The sequence below is a fragment of the Orycteropus afer genome, unplaced genomic scaffold (genome assembly GCF_000298275.1).
Source record: "Orycteropus afer afer isolate SDZICR_OR568_19922 unplaced genomic scaffold, OryAfe1.0 scaffold00250, whole genome shotgun sequence".
Taxonomy (NCBI): Eukaryota; Metazoa; Chordata; class Mammalia; order Tubulidentata; family Orycteropodidae; genus Orycteropus; species Orycteropus afer.
This window is the reverse complement of record NW_006921837.1, coordinates 3,514,137-3,530,674: the sequence shown is the minus strand read 5'-3', so window position 1 is coordinate 3,530,674 and position 16,538 is coordinate 3,514,137. Positions and strand designations below refer to the sequence as shown.

At 37.6% G+C, this 16,538-nt stretch overlaps 1 protein-coding gene across 1 annotated transcript; it reads right to left on the bottom strand.

The window, feature by feature from the left end:
• Positions 1 to 2,284: 2,284 nt before the first annotated feature.
• Positions 2,285 to 10,995, bottom strand: HIGD1A (HIG1 hypoxia inducible domain family member 1A). Its single transcript, XM_007949682.1, has 3 exons — positions 10,899 to 10,995; positions 4,224 to 4,358; positions 2,285 to 2,334 (listed from the first exon to the last, which is right to left on the bottom strand). Exons 1-3 carry the CDS (start codon positions 10,993 to 10,995, stop codon positions 2,285 to 2,287), a joined length of 282 nt encoding a protein of 93 aa, XP_007947873.1.
• Positions 10,996 to 16,538: the final 5,543 nt, after the last annotated feature.

The following is a 16,538-nucleotide window of genomic DNA, read 5'->3' as shown; positions in this document are numbered from 1 at the left end:
ACACACACACACACACACACATATATTTGCAGTGTTTCTTCCCCTTCCCTCCCACCCCTGGTAACCAACAAAGAAAGTTTCCTTCTACATATAAACCTTTCTTTGACTTTTTACAATAATGAACTAATACAATATCTGCCATTCTGTGATTGACTTATTTCACTCAGCATAACATCCCCCAAGTTCATCCACGTTATGCAGTGTTTTGCAGGTTCTGCATTGTTCTTTATCTAATAGTATAATGTTAAAGCACTTTCTTATTTCTTATAGCAATAATATATTAGCTGTTGTTGTTGTTATGTGCCCTCGAGCAGCCCCTCCTTGGGTTTCCGAGGTGGTATTACTAGGAAGTAGATTAGATTGCCCAACCTTCCTTCCGAGGAGTGGCAGGTAGGTTTGAACCACCAGCCTTCTGGTTAGCAGTTAAGTGCCTCAGGCATGCTACCAGAGCTCCTATTAGCTAGGCAGGACCACAGAAATTATCTAGTCCAATCTTATTTCATAGTTAGGAGAAGCTGAGGAGAAAAAAAAGAAAACAGCTGCCACTTCTAGTCTAAATTTTTCAAGTTTTAACTGCTGCTATTCCAGCATGAATTTCACAAAGGTCAATATTTCAAGTGTCTAAAGAGTCTCCTAACATCTAACTGCTGACATTTACTGCTTAATCAATTTCCTGTATTTTTTAGAAAAAATGCTTCAAGAGTAGATCATTGTCCTTTCTTAAAGGACAATCCCATCCCATCTAAACCAGAAAAAATTTTATCTATAATTAGTGACTGCTAGCCAGAAGGCTGGTGTTCAAACCCACCAGCCACTCCTAGGAAGGAAGGTTGGGCAATCTACTTCTGTAGTGATACTGCCTCGGAAACCCAAGGAGGGGTCGCTGTGAGTCAGGGCCAATGTGACAGCATATAACAACAATAATAACAACAGAGGCTGTATAGCATAATGGCTAAGAATATAGGCTCTTAAGCTAGACTGCCCAGGTTCCATTCCCAAACCTTCTCACCTTCTCTAGCTGTTGACCTGGGCAAGTTACTTAACCTGTCCATGACTCAGTCTCCTCATCCGTGAAATGAGGACCAACTTTACGGTGGTGAGGAAGTCTAAGTGACATTATGTGAAAAGTGCTTAGAGCATTGTGTGGCATATAGTAAGTATTCATTCAGTGTTAGCCTTTATTCTTGTTTGGTAAATATTCTTTAACTATGGTTGATAACAAAGGTATAAAACATTCTATCGCTTTTCTTGGGACTTAATTTTTGTGCTAGTTCAGGGAATGATTTATTTTTCTTTTGGTCAAACTGAAATAAACACAAGACATCTGATGTGTTCATTTACTTTAATAACAGTATGTGTACCATGTTATTACCATGGAATGTAAATTTAATTTAGACAAGAGAATTTCACAAGTGCATTCACTAGCATCTCAAAGTTGTGTATAATGTCTGACCAACCAAATAGGCCAGAAAATCATTAATCACCTCCAATATAAGTAATGTGTTTACTTTAGCATTTATGATCCTTACAGAGAAAATAAAAACACTGCACACATTTAGAAAGTGTTCATTTACTTTAGAGTAGCAATTAAAATACACAATTTCTATTTTAAGATGACATTTAAAAATTAATATGACAGCAGCAAAAATATAATTGTGCAATTACAAAAGAACTAAGTTGGAATTCATAATTAAGTTAGTTTCATGTTTATAATTCTAAAATACTACTGCTAAGTAGCTGTTGCCAGTTTTTTCAGTTTAATTTAAACACACACATTTTCAGTTGTAGGAGACAAAATGTTATAATTCATCCACTCTTCTGAAAGGGTTCTTCAAGAATCAACTAGCACTAGAAACTAAGGTAATCAACCAGTCCATAAGCAGGCAGGAAAAAATTAAATTACCTGGGGTTCAAAGCATTCTCACATGACATCCAAAGCCTGTGACTGTCTGCAGTAACTGGAAGTACTTCAATACCGCTGTCTTTTTTAGAACTAACTTTATCCTAAGAGTTTAAGAAGTGGACATTTTATCACTATAAAGTGAATTTGGGTGGCCTGTTTCTTTTTGCTAATTTGACTCCCCTCAATGACCTAGTTAGTGAAATAGGCACTAGCAGTTTGGTCACCAGGCAAGTCAAGCCTGCAATAAAGAAAGCCTGTATTGAAAATACTGTTTTCTTGTCTGTACCCAATCAAATGACTTATTTTCAACCTAAACAAATAACCTCAAAATGAGGTATCTAATCAAACAACACTAACAAGACGTAGATAACATCTTTTCTTCTAAGGCTTAGGTTTTGCCCAGTATTCCCGATACATGGAATAGGCCATACCTAAAGAAAAAAAAATGGTAGTTAAGCACTCAGATATTCTCTTCAATATTAAGAAAATAAATACAGTTCTTAAAATGGCTAAAATGGCACCTTTGCTAGCATGGACTGTTGATAAGGGGAACAAGACTAAAGTTGCTCATGCTCTTGTCTTCTTAATTGAAATTCCTAAAAGCTTTTATATAGTTTCCCAGGTACCTCCATGCTAATATGACTAGCTCATACTGTTAAAAGTATTTGTTTTAAAACACAGTATTTATCTGGCAACTTCAGGAGTCATTCTTGCTACATAATACCCGATGAAGTCGGTGAATGACAAAGCCAATAAAAGCATGAAATACCTACACTTTAAAAATCTTTTCCACTTTCAAACCTATCTTCAATAGGTAGAGATAAGTATTGATTTGGGTGAAAAGAAGGGCAATATACCAAATGTGAATGATCAACATGGAGGCATCAAGAAAGAGGAAGACATAGAGAGGTACATGGGAGGTGCAGACAACAAAGATGAACCCTTTTGCACATACAGTACTGTGCTGTCAGTGAAGGCAAACGGTATACGGGTGGATAGATGGGTGGACAGGCTGAACTATTAGGTATGTCTGTGTAGCGGGGAGTGAACCCAAGACCATGTATAGTGTTGGCAGACAATGGTTCTACAAGTGTATTTGTATGTTCTATAAGAATTCTGAGGTGCATAGTAGAGCTGACAAGGGACAAGGTTGTAGTCACTTCTTGGTCACAGCCAGCTACCCAGAGGGAGTGAGTAGTTGAACCTCTGGGCTCGGGACCAAAGTCAGGGTACATCAAGCTGAACTGGCATAACATGCTACATAAAACATTGTTCCACCTCCTACTTTGGCGAATAGTGATTGGGATCTTAAAAGCTTACAAGCAGCCATCTAGATGCAATGATGGGTCTCTCCTCGTCCAGAGCAAAGAAGAATGAAGAAAGCCAAAGATTCATGAAAATAATTAGTCCTAGCAACTGGTACACCATGCAATCCCCAGCCTGTACAACTATGAGACCAGAACTAGATAGTGCCTGGCTACCACTGTCAACTACTCAGAGGGGGATCTATGTACATAGGAGATCCTGGATAGAGAGGGAGAACAATGTGGAACAAAATTCAGAATTATTTGGGAAAAAAAAAAAAGGTGGGGGGGACCAGATTTGCTGGTCTGATAGAACCTGGTGGAACCCGAGACTATGGCCCCTCACTGCCCTTCAGGTCTGGAATTGAACCCACACCTGTGGCTTCCAGCCAAACAAAACACAGGCATATGAGTTGATCATTTACCTGAGGTAGATACATTCCTTGGAGAGAACAATCATGGGAGAAAGAAGGGCTGTTTATGCACAGGAAGACAGCTCAGGGGGCAGGAGTGCATGGAAGGATGGACACAGGGAAGAGGTAACTATCAGGAGGAAGTGGGAGGGGAGCTGTTGCATTGGGGTAAATTGTAGTCAATGTCATGAGACAAAGTGTATGTGAACTGCTGTATGGAAAGTGAATTTGCTCTGTAAACTGTCACCCAAATCACAATAAAAAAAAATAGTCTTTTCCACTTTGAAACTTAAGAAAATAGCAGTTGTATATTTATTACTGATACTGGATCCTACCACCAACCCTGTTTCCAAGTAGACTCTTAAGTGAAACTGTAAACTCAATGATAAACAGGCTTGCTTTTTCTTTCTTCCTCTAAAATCCTTACACTATATCTAAAAACTATCACTACTTGAATTATTCTTATTAATTCAAATTTTATATGAAAATGAATAGAAGTGGTATTTGCAAACTGCTACAGGTCAGCTAAAAACATCTATTTTGTTTTGTTTGTAAAGAATGCATTAACAGGTAACCACAAATTAAAAATCTCTAGGAACCTACCAACAGTCATTGCTCCTACAACAAAGCCTTGGGCTGCCACCCGCATGTGGATCAGGTGGATGGACATTTTAGTATTTCCCCTGCTCTTCAATTTGTATAATCCATATGCAACAATTGCTGCAAACCCCGCCATTCCTGTAAAACAAACAGTCATAAATATGTCAGATGCATGGGGATGGGGAAGGAGATCAAAATTATTTCACCACCAGTGTCCTCTCCATTATATTATCACCATTAATTAGCTATCATAAAAACTGAGCTTCTTAAAATTTTTCCCTCAGAACCAACAATCTATAATTGGTAGCAAATACTAGCTGATCCAGAAAAATCAGAATTATTTAAAAAATGCAGACTTGTGGAGCCAGTTGACAAACTCCTTTAAAAGAATGCCATAGGAGCCCTTCTTCTCTGACTTACTTCTCTCCCTGAAGGGAATCAATTAATATAGCAGATAAATCCTACATATTACTATCACTAAGAAACAAAGACAATCTTATCTGTGTACTTCTAACTCTTGAGATACTGTACTGGGAAGACTATAAGTAAAACACCATGCAGGAGAAAGTAAATAGATCAATGGTAAGAGTTCCGAGGTAAAAGGATTAGAATTCTACACCTAGCCAAGCTTTCATTCATTTCGAGGGCAAAAACATTGTGGATATGACCTTGATATGTTTTAAAAATCTACCATCCATGTACTTATGTTTAAAAAAAAAAAAAAAAAAAAAAGAGTCTTAGTGGTACAACAGTAAACACTTGGTTGCTAACCAAAAGGCTGGCAGTTTAAACCCACCCAGCAGCTCCTTGGAAATAAAAATTATAGCCTAGAAAACCCTTATGGAGCAGTTCTGTTCTGTCATATGGGGTCATATGAGTCAGAATCAACTCAATGGTACCTAACAACTGAGGAAGTAACCTAGTCAAATGACAAATTAATCAAAATGGACAGTTTGAGAAATAAACATAATATGTGAGATATAATGGTGAACAATAAAGCCAGTAAAATTTATACTGGTTTCCTGAAAATAACTAGGTGTTTTCATAGAAAAATTAATCTGGAAATGAGTTATTTATGATTATTACAACAAAACATCTGGGTAGTGAAAGTATATTAAAGTTCTTGTCTTAATTTAGGGAATGCATTTATATTCAGTTTAATATTTGCAACAGATTAAAAGACATGCTGATTAAAAATGTAAAGATACTTATAGTACAGAAATAGGGGCAGAAACTCCAAATCATTAGAAGAAAAATAAAATAGTGGGAAACAACACAAGAGACAGAAAACAAAGTATGATGACAGAAATAAAACTAAGAGAACTGTTATAGTAAAATGCAAATGGATTAACTTCCTTTACTGGGTTAAAAACAAAACCTAGATACATGATTTGTATGGAAGGTTAATTAAAATAACACTAAAGAGTTGAAAATAACAAGGTGGCACTGAGGAAGAGGAAGACATAAAGAGGTGCATGGGAGGTACAGACAACAAAGGTGAACCCTTTTACACATACAGTACTGAACTGTCAGTGAAGGCAAACATTGATATACAGTGGATAGATGGGTGGACAGGCTGAACTATTAGGTATGTCTATGCAGAGGGGAGTGTGCCCAAGACCATGTATAGGGTTTTGGCAGACAATGTTTCTACAAGTGTATCTGTGTGTTCTGTAAGAATTCCAAGGTATGTAGTAGAACTGACAACGGACAAGGTTGTAGTCACTTCTTGACCACAGCCAGCTACCCAGAGGGAGCGAGTAGTTGGACCTATGAGCTCGTCATGGGGACATCAAGCTCCATTGGCATAACATACTACACAAACACTGTTCCATATCCTACTTTGGGGAGTAGCGACTGGGATCTTAAAAGCTTGCAAGTGGCCATCTAGATGTAACAATGGGTCTCTCCTCATCCAGAGCAAAGAAGAACGAAGAAAATGAAAGATTCATGGAAACAGTGCAAACAGCTGGTATACCATGTGATCTTCAGCCTATACAACTACGAGACCAGAAGAACTGGATGGTGCCCAGCTACTACTGTCAATCACTCAGAGGGGGATCTATGTAGGAGATCCTGGATGGAGGGGGAGAGTGGTGTGGAACAAAACTCAAAATCATTAAAAAAAAAAAAAAGGGACCAGGTTTGCTGGTCTGATAGAACCTGGTGGAACCCTTGAGACTGTGGCCTCTAGCTGTCCTTCTGGTCTGGAATTGAACCTACTTCTGTGGCTTCCAGTCAAATGAAAGACAGGCATATGAGCTGAACATTTATATTAGATAGATACACTCCTTGGAGAGATTAATCATGGGAGAATAGAAGGGCTATATATGCACAGGGAGACACCTTGGGGGGCAGGAATGCATGGGAGGGAAGGACACAGAGAAGAGGTAACTATGGGGAGGAAGTGGGAGGGAAGCTGTTGCATTGTGGGAAATTGCAGTCAATGCCGTGAGACAAAGTATATGTGAACTGCTCTATGGAAAGTGAATTTGCTCTATAAGCTTCCACCCAAATCACAATAAAAATAAAAATAAATAAATTAATTAATTAAAATAAATGGATGGGCAAAGATTAGGCTAGGCAATACAAACAGAAGAAAAAAGCTAAAGTAGAAACACTAACTGCTGTCAATGTACGTTTCTGGGTAAAAGACATCAACCATGTCATACACGAAGGCATTTTATAAGCATAAATATGTTAATCCATAAAAAAGTCATGAATATTTAATCCAATTAATATAGCAATAAAGTAAATGAACCAAAAGTTGTTAGGAACTTAAGGCAAACTCTATTAGAAGATAATAAAAATGGGAAAATGTATCTCAGAAAATGGTAAGAGTAAGAATTATCAAAGTAAAGCTATTAAACTGAACATTAAATTTCTATAATTTGATACTTAAATTTAAAACAGATCACACATTATTTCAAATGCCTATGAAGTTTCTACAAAATCAACCATGTATTAGGCCACAAAGAAAATCTGAAATTCAAAAAAGTCTGTATTCCTGGACTGTAATAACATAAAACCAAATGTAGCAATCAAAATATAAAAGTCATACATACATATCCCTACCCACTTAGCAGTTAAATACGTCTAAATAAATAATCGGATTCAGAAATTAAACACTGAGATTTTAGAAAACTATCAGAGCTACCTTAGCAATGAAAAATAAAACCAGTACTGATTTTTAGCAAAGTAAACAAACAGACAAACCTCAAGGAAGTTTAATCAAGAAAAGAGAAAATAAAGATACAACATTAGGAATGGGAATGAGGCTATAACCACAACTAGTAAAGAAATTCTAAACATAAGAGATTATTCTGCATATCTTTATGTCAATTAAATTTGACAATCTAGATGAAATAAATGATTTTTTGGGAAAAAACAAAGCACTAAATTTACCTCAGGAAGTGGTAGGAAAACCTCACTGTACCCCATGCAATCCTCAACCTATACGACTATAAGACCAGAAGAACTAGATAGTGCCTGGCTACCACTGTCAACCACTCAGAGGGGGATCTATGTACATAGGAGATCCTGGATAGAGAAGGAGAACAATGTGGAACAAAACTCAAAAGCATTTGGGGACAAAAAAAAAAAAGAGACCAGGACCTGGCTGGTCTGATAGAGCCTGGTGGAACCTGAGACTATGGCCCCTAGCTGCCCTTCAGCTCTGGAACTGAACCCACTCCCATGGCTTCCATCCAAACAAAACACAGGCATATGAGTTGAACATGTACCTGAGGTAGATAGACTCCTTGGAGAGAATAATCATGGGAGAAAGAAGGGCTGTTTATGCACAGGGAGACAGTTCAGGGGGCAAGAGTGCATGGAAGGATGGACACAGGGAAGAGGTAACTATCGGGAGGAAGTGGGAGGGGAGCTGTTGCACTGGGGTAAATTGTAGTCAATGTCATGAGACAATGTGTGTGAACTGCTGTATGGAAAGTGAATTTGCTCTGTAAACTTTCATCCAAATCACAATTAAAAAAAAAAAAAAAAACCTCACTGTACCAATAACCATGGAAAAGGACAATCAAGATTTAAGGCAATCCAAAAGATGAAGACTCAAATAATTTTATTAACAATGTCTAATAAATTTTTGGGAGCTCTGGTAGCATAGTGCCTAAGGCACTTGACTGCTAACCAGAAGGCTGGCGGTTCAAACCCACCAGCCACTCCTCAGAAGGAAGGTTGGGCAATCCTACTTCCGTAGTGATACTGCCTCGGAAACCCAAGGAGGGGTCGCTATGAGTCGGGGCCGACTCGACGGCAAACAACAACAACAACAATAAATTTTTAGGGCATTCTTAATTTATATTTTATTTAAAGTATTTCAGAGCATTAAGAAGATGGCAAGCTTCCCAATACATCTTCTACACAAACAAACCCTGATACCTAAACAAAATTAAGATAACATGAGAAAATAATTATAGATTAATATAAATCGCAAATATAGATGCAAAATCGATAAATAAAATAGTAACTTATCAACTATAAAACTGTATTAGAATAATATCACCAACTGTGATTATTAGGTTTTTACTTTGGGAATGATTTGTTCCACATAAGTAATGTCTTACATGTGTTAATAAAAGTACATCCCAGAAACCAATAGCAAATACAGATTGTACTTAATGTTGAAATGCTAGAAAAGCAATGTTGAAATTCCCATTAAAGTCAAGAATAAGAGAAGGATATGTGCAAACACTACTATTATTGCCTGGAGATCCCAGATTATTTAGTCACACATGAAAAAAGCATAAGCATGATGTAGGAAGAAACATTAATTTGAAAATTATATAGCTGCCTATAGAGAAAAATCTAAGACGCTCTGGTGGTACAATGCCTAAGGCACTTGACTGTTAACCAGAAGGTTGGTGGTTCAACCTCACCAGCTACTGCACAGAAGGAAGATGAGGCAAGGTACTTCCGTAAAGAGTTATTGCCTTGGAAACTCAGTGAGGGTTGCTATGAGTTAGAATCAACTAGATGGTAGTTTTTTTTTTATATATAGCGAAAATCTAAGAAAACCAGTTGAAAACCACTAGAACCAATGGGAGAAAGGATTACTTTCATGAATGTATCAAAAAAATCAAAAAAAGAAGTATCTAAAAAGTAGTGTACAAAACCTAGAGAAATTAAAGATATAAACTTAAAGACAAACGACTTGAATAAAAATGTTTAGACACATCATATTCCAAAACTTCCATCCTCCTCAAATTTATAAATTAAATGCAATCTAAATGTAAATTCCAACAAGATGATTCCCCCAGCTTTGTTTTAGAACTTGATAAGCCAATTTCAAAGCAAACAGAAAAGCTCTTCTTCAAAGATGAACATATATTAAGTTTCTGGTACACAGACAGAACAAAGCAGAAAAATAGGGAGTTAAGATACAGCAGCCCTCTGGGAACAATTCCAGTAGGGCAGTGGTGAAATCAATGCACCTGAAAAGTAGAGTGTTCTTTTTTCCTCAAGATTGTTTGGACAGAGTCCTGGGTCCTCTACATTTCCACATGAATGTTAGTTTGTTAATTTCTGCATAGAAGCCAGCTAGGATTTTGGAGGGAGCTGCATCAATCTGTAAGTCAATCTGGAGAGTACAGTATTACCATTCTAATAATATTAAGTCGCCCAGTCTGTGAACATGAACTGTCTTTCCATTTATTTAGGTCTTTTTAAATTTCTTTCAGAAATGTTTTAACAAGTATTGTACTTCTTTAGCTAAATTTGTTACTAAGTACTTTTTTATGCCATTAGAATGAAATCTCTTAATTTCATTTTCAGTTGTTCATTCTAATGTAGAGAAATACAATTGATTTTTATACCTTGAGCTTATATCTTTATACATTTTTTAAAAATATATTTTCCTTAAACATGTTTTACTCTTAAAATCAGAAGAATAAAAGGAGGACTGTGCAGAAAATAGAGGTGAAGTAAGTTTATGTTAAGTGATTTTCAAAGAAGCATGGTTTAAAGCAAGACCAAAAACCAAATCCACTGCCACCGAGTTAATTCCGACTAAAAGCAACTGTACAGGACAGAGTAAAACTGCCCTATAGGGTTTCTAAGGATGTAAATCTTTCTAAAGGTAGACTACCTCATCTTTCTCCTGCGAAGAGACTGGTGGGTTTGAACCACCGACCATTTGGTCAGTAGCTTAATGCTTTTACCACTAGGTTTAATTGATTAAACTGGTGTATAGACCTATTAAAATGCACTATATTGAACACATACCTAAACTCTGTAAAACAATGATTTCTAAGTTTCAGGAGTTTGGCAGAATCAAAGGTGCTGTCTTTATTATCTACAAAATCCTTCTTTAGTGATACTAGATTGAAAAAAAAAAATTAAGATTCAGTGTGATTATGGACTTTCCCACTGTCACAGCTAACTAGGTAGCAAATCCAGGATTAAAATTGGGACTTCTGATTACAAATCCACTGTTTTGTTCACTACACTCTACAAAATAAGAATCAGTAAAATAAGTCTGGATACACATAGAATTTTTGTAGTCAGATTTTGTCAATACCAATCTCAGCATGTATCAACAACTAAGAAAAACATACTTGAAAATAAAGGCTTTCAGAATGTGCTTTATGAACAAGTTTATCATATGTCTATTGTATTCAGGCTTATAACGGATTATCAGAATGTTACAGTTAAGCTTACCAACAGGGACAAACGGTGCCTCTCTAGCTTTTCGGATAAGTTTGGATCCCTGATCTTCATCATATGAAGAAAGAGAAACATCTGTGTTGGATGACATAGTGATTTGGTTGAAGAATCTTCCTGAAAGAGAATTTTCATGAGATTCTGTAATTATACGAATCTAGAACATTATAGAGGATCCGTGGTAGCACAATGGTTAAAGTGTTTGGCTGTTAACCCAAAGGTTGGTGGTTCGAACCAGCCAGCTGCTCTGTGGGAGAAAGGTGTGGCAGTCGGCTTCCCTAAATATTTGCAGCCTTGGAAACCCTGTGGGGCAGTTCAGCTCTGGCCTGTAGGGTGGCTATGAGTCAGAATCGACTTGATGGCAGTGGGAATAACAGCATTATGAAGTGCCTAGGCATAACTTAAAAATGCTAGTTTTATGTAAAACCTGGTATTATGTTATCCATTAACTTTTCTAAATATTTTTACTCTATACTACCTTTAGGGAGAATTTTATGTATATATTTCCCTTATGTTTTGAGGTTTCCTCCATATACCAATTACTTTTTACCACCAGATTGTTAAAAACATGTTAAAACACTAATAAAGAAAAAAAATTTAAATTACTTTTATCAATTAAAATAGCAGCTATTCATTTTCTGGCTTTCTTCATCCTCAATTAAGTCTGACTTGACAACTTTTAAATTACCCAAACCAAACTGGTATTCCTTGTTGGTTCCTCAAATATGCTGGAAATCTTACTAAGCACTTCTAAGTGTAGTAAGTATAGTCTCAATCACTTTCAACTGCTACTGACTCATTTGCTCCACAGAGCTTCTTGGATTCAATTCTCATCTCTCAGTAGTTTCAATCCCTTACACTGATGTACTATACAAATTATATTATACGAATTATTATTGATGGTGGTGGTCTCTGGAGAAAAGACTACAATCATTGTGAATAGCCAAAATTTCTACCTACCTCATCATTTACCCTTTTAAAGAACAAAGCTTCAATTTTAAATATGATTGCCAGAAATGCATAATGTAACCTTTTAAAATTTTGACTTAGGATTAGCATTTTTAACATCACTTCAGTATAAAACTGAAATACTCTTGGGCCTTCTTAATGAATTAATATCTTCTAAGCTAGGTTTGCCTAACACAAACCATGGTATTTTCAATCACCTCATATGCATGTGAGAGCTGGACAATGAACAAGGAAGACCGAGAAAGAGTTGATGCCTTTGAGTTGTGGTGCTGGCGAAGAATGCTGAGCATACCATGGACTGCTAAAAGAACTAACAGATGTGTCCTGGAAGAAGTGCAGCCAGAATGCTCCTTGGAAGCAAGGATGGCCAGACTTTGTCTCACCTACTTTGGTCATGTTGTCAGAAGGGACCATTCTCTGGTGAAGGATATCATGCTTGGTAAAGTGGAGAGTCAACGGAAAAGGGGAGGACCCTCAACAAGATGGATTGGCACAGTGACTGCAATGATGGCCTCAGGTATAGCAAAGATCATGAAGCTTGCACAGGACTGGCCAGTGTTTTGTTTTTCTGTACATAGGGTCGCTATGAGCCGCAGACAACTCAACAGCACCTAACAAGAAGAAGAAGCTGCAGCTCAAAGGAGCCCTGATGGCACAATGGTTAAGCACTCAGCTGATAAGTGAAAGTTGGGAGTTTGAGCCCACCAGTTGCTCCGCACAGAGAAAGATATGGCAGTCTGCTTCCATAAAGATCACAGTCTTGGAAACCCTATGGATCATCTCACGTACTTGGGATATATTATCAGAAGGAATTAACTAGTACCTAGGGAATGACATTATGCTTGGTAAAGCAGGTAGTGAAAAAGAGGAAGATCTTCAATGACTTGAATTGACAAAGTGGTTGCAGCAGTGGACTCCAGCACGGCCAAGATTATGAGGATGGCTCAGGACCAGGCAGTGCTTCATTTTGTTATATATACATGAGTCAGAACCGACGTGATGGCACCTAACAAGAACAAGCTACAGCTCTGCCTGCCTTTACATGTCTTATAGTCTCTCTTACAGTGGATGTATTGTTCTGTGTACCTTCTATAATCTCACTCCTTTAAATGGGGACAAAAAAAGGAAAATCATTTGTTTGATAGTGAGTAAGGAAGATAGAAAAGAAAAAAAAAATTTCATTATTATAGGAGCAAAGGCTTCTTCTCCGTTTTCAGTCATCTTTCTTCATTCAGGAAGCTAACAAGCATTTCATCACAATAAGGCAATAATATAATTTCACCTGAGTCACAGTAACTACGTATATACTTCCTTCTTTATTGAACTGATTTAAGCTGCCTGTAAACTTTACTCATAGATCAAATAAGGGAGTCAAACATAGTATATCTGATTAGTGTCAACTACAAAAAGTCCAAAAGTCAACTCCCATCCCACTGCCCATATAAGATCCTTCTGTCACTTCTGGGCCTTTCATGTGCAACACACTCCTCGGCAATAGCTCTTATTCAACACCTTGCAACCAAAGGAGGTTTGTGGTGGTGAAGGCCTCCCCCTAAAGTGCAGAAATTTTAGGGGTAAGTGTGTGTGTTTAGTTTGAAAAGTGAATTCATCCTTCTAACCATCTATCCCCACCAAGAATGAAGAGTCCAATCCTGTCATCGACAAGAAAACCTTAACCCAGGGCAGTTAAGCAGAATCACAGACAGGAGAGAGCGCTGGTGGCATAGTGCCTAAGGCACTTGACTGCTAACCAGAAGATTGGTAGTTCAAACCCACCAGCCACTCCTCAGAAGGAAGGTATGGCAATCTACTTCTTTAATGATACTGCCTCGGAACCCAAGGAGGGGTTGCTATAAGTCAGAGACTCATAACAACAACAACAACAAGACAAGACCTACATCTTTAACTTCTCTTTTTCTGTGTCCCATTACATCCCAATTGAGTAAATTTCTACTTATTGAGCTCGTACTATATACAGGGTTCAATGAGGAACCTTCAGGGAACTCACTATATATTTGAAAAGAGATGATGCATAAATTCTGAAATAACTAATGTTTCAAAAATTAGATTTTTTTTTTTTTAAAGAGAGATGATTTTAGAGTGATTTTTTAGCTAAAGTGGGTATGGGAGGTTTCACAGAGAAAACTAGATTGGCCTTGAAGAATCTGCATAAATGGGCTAAATGGAGAGATTAAATATTGTATTTATTTTAGGCTGATATGTTTGTAAACTACCTTCACACCAGATCAAAAGCTCCTCAAAGACATGGCTGTTTATCACAAAGCCTCCTTCCACCTCCCTCCCACAAGCCCACACCTCAACCACACTCTTTTTAGATGTTCTCTGTACCTCCAACCAAGTCTTTGCACCAGTTGCCTCCTCTGCCTATAATGTAACACTCTTCTTCCCTTTCTCCACCTTCCATCTGCTTCGGACACTCTTTCCTGGCGAACTCTTCCCATCCTTCATGTTCTTGCCTTAATTTGACCTCCTCTGGGAAGTCGTCTTTGACTCTATAAATTTATAAGTGCTTTGGTTATGTATAAGGAGCTCTGACGGTGCAGTGCCTAAGGCATTTGCCTGCTAACCAGAAGGTTGATGGTTCAAACCCAGCACCACTTTTTGGAAGGAAGATGAGACAATTTACTTGCATAAAGGTTTACTGCCTCGGAAGCCCAGTGGAGGTTGCTATGAGTCGGAAACATGCGATGGAAGTGAGGTTTTTTGTTTTTTTTTTGGTTATGCAGTACCATAGGACCCTGCAGGGGCACTGGTAGTTCACTGGTAGAATTCTTGCCTTCCATACAGGAGGCCAGGCCAATGCAGTTTATGCAGTTATCACCCATCATTGAGTAAATGCTTGTGTGTTGCTATGATGCTGAACAGGTTTCAGTGGAATGTCCAGACTAAGGCTAGGAAGAAAGGCCTGGCAATCTACTTCCAAAAATCAGTCATTGAAAATCCTATCGATCATAATGGTCTGATCCATAACCAGTCATGACCAGGGGGATGGTGCAGAACCAGGAAGCATTTAGTTCTGTTGTGCATGATTTTGCCAAGAATCAGGGGCCAGCTTGCTGGCAGCTAACAATAGCAACAACAGGACCCTGTACTTTCTCTTTTGTAACGCTTTATTATAGCTGCATGTTTGGATTGCCTGTTTCTCCTGCTAGAATCCTTGAAGTTGGGACTTCTCCTCTGCTCATGTCTATCTCCATTGCCTTTTATGTGATGCCTTGCATATAAGTACACAACAAACTGTTTGCTGAATGAATTAAAAAGTTACTATTTTTCAACAAACAAAATTATTCTCAGATGATTTATTTAGGAATATTCAGTGAAAACAGTATTATACACACTTGTAGAGTTTTGTAAGAAAACTGCCAAACTGTATATACATATATATTTCATATATATATACATGTATATACTGTATATTTCTTTTAAAATTCTTCAATTGTATTTGTGAAAGAAGATATAATAACCAGGGTATGTCTTGGCTCCTTGAAACCATGAGAAAAAACTATTATATACCATAATCCATTTTTAAAAACTGGCAACTTCTTTTGTAGACATAAAAGTAAGATTTTTTCCTAAACTAAGAAGTAATTTGGGAATTATCTTTAAAAGCAAGAATATTGGTACTTTTCCCTCTGATCACCTCACATCCAGATAATTGCCTAACAGATCACTTCAACTTTGTTCTCTGCCAGATTAATCTTGCTAAAGACTTCTTTATGTTACTCTTTCATCCAAAAATCTTCTATGGCTCTCTGTGATTTACTGATTGAGTTATTCCCTTCAGTGACCCTCATGCTTTTTATCTAGCTCAAACATCACTTCCTATATGAACTTTTTCCTTACTTTCCTCAGGAGAGTTAAGTTGCCTTAAGCATGCTATTTTCCCATAAATTCTGTTGTTACTGTGTATAGGTTTGTTCCACCCCACACCTCCACTCTCTAGACAGCTAAGAATCTTAATTACATCTGCATTCCCAGGTACTGGCAAATTAACAGGCAATGAAGGCAGAAGAAATAAAAATCAAAAAGCTTGTACAACAGGTAGCATTAAATAAACTCCATTTCTTTTGCCTAAACTCATCCTAGTGGATTTCTATTACCTACAAAACCCACTGCCCTAAGAGTCTGTTCCAGCACATAGCAACCCTATAGCACTGTTTCATGTGGTTTCCAAGGCTGTTAATCTTTATGGAAGAAGACTGCCACAACTTTCTCCTGTAGAGAGATTACCTTTCGGTTAGCAGCTAAGTGCTTAACCACTATGCCACCAGGGCTCCTTTCTATTACTTATAACTAAGTCTTAATATAACACATAACTATTTAAATTCCTGTCTTGGAATAAAATTTCTCTTTAATTTTTCAGCGGTCCTGTAAAAAGCCTTAGCCTTGTGAGATAATCAAATGCATACAATAAAATAATCGTTTGCTTTCACTTTCCCTAGAAGCATTTTGGGAGCTTTGGTAGTGTAATGCCTAATGCACTTGACTGCTAACCAGAAGGCTGGCAGTTCAAACCCACCAGCCACTCCTCGGAAGGAAGATGGGGTGATCTACTTCCATAGTGCTACTGCCTCGGAAACCGAAGGCAGGGTTGCTATGAGTCGGGTCTGACTTGACAGCACATAACAACAACAACAGAAGCATTTT

Bases quoted from the DNA above. Each gene is read 5' to 3' on its own strand.
- HIGD1A (XM_007949682.1), bottom strand. From the start codon at position 10,995: ATGTCATCCAACACAGATGTTTCTCTTTCTTCATATGATGAAGATCAG. The intron at 4,359-10,898 runs GTAAGCTTAACT...TTTGTTTTACAG, and splicing joins GGCACCGTTTGTCCCTGTTG to GAATGGCGGGGTTTGCAGCA. The intron at 2,335-4,223 runs GTAGGTTCCTAG...TTTTTTCTTTAG, and splicing joins TGTAGGAGCAATGACTGTTG to GTATGGCCTATTCCATGTAT.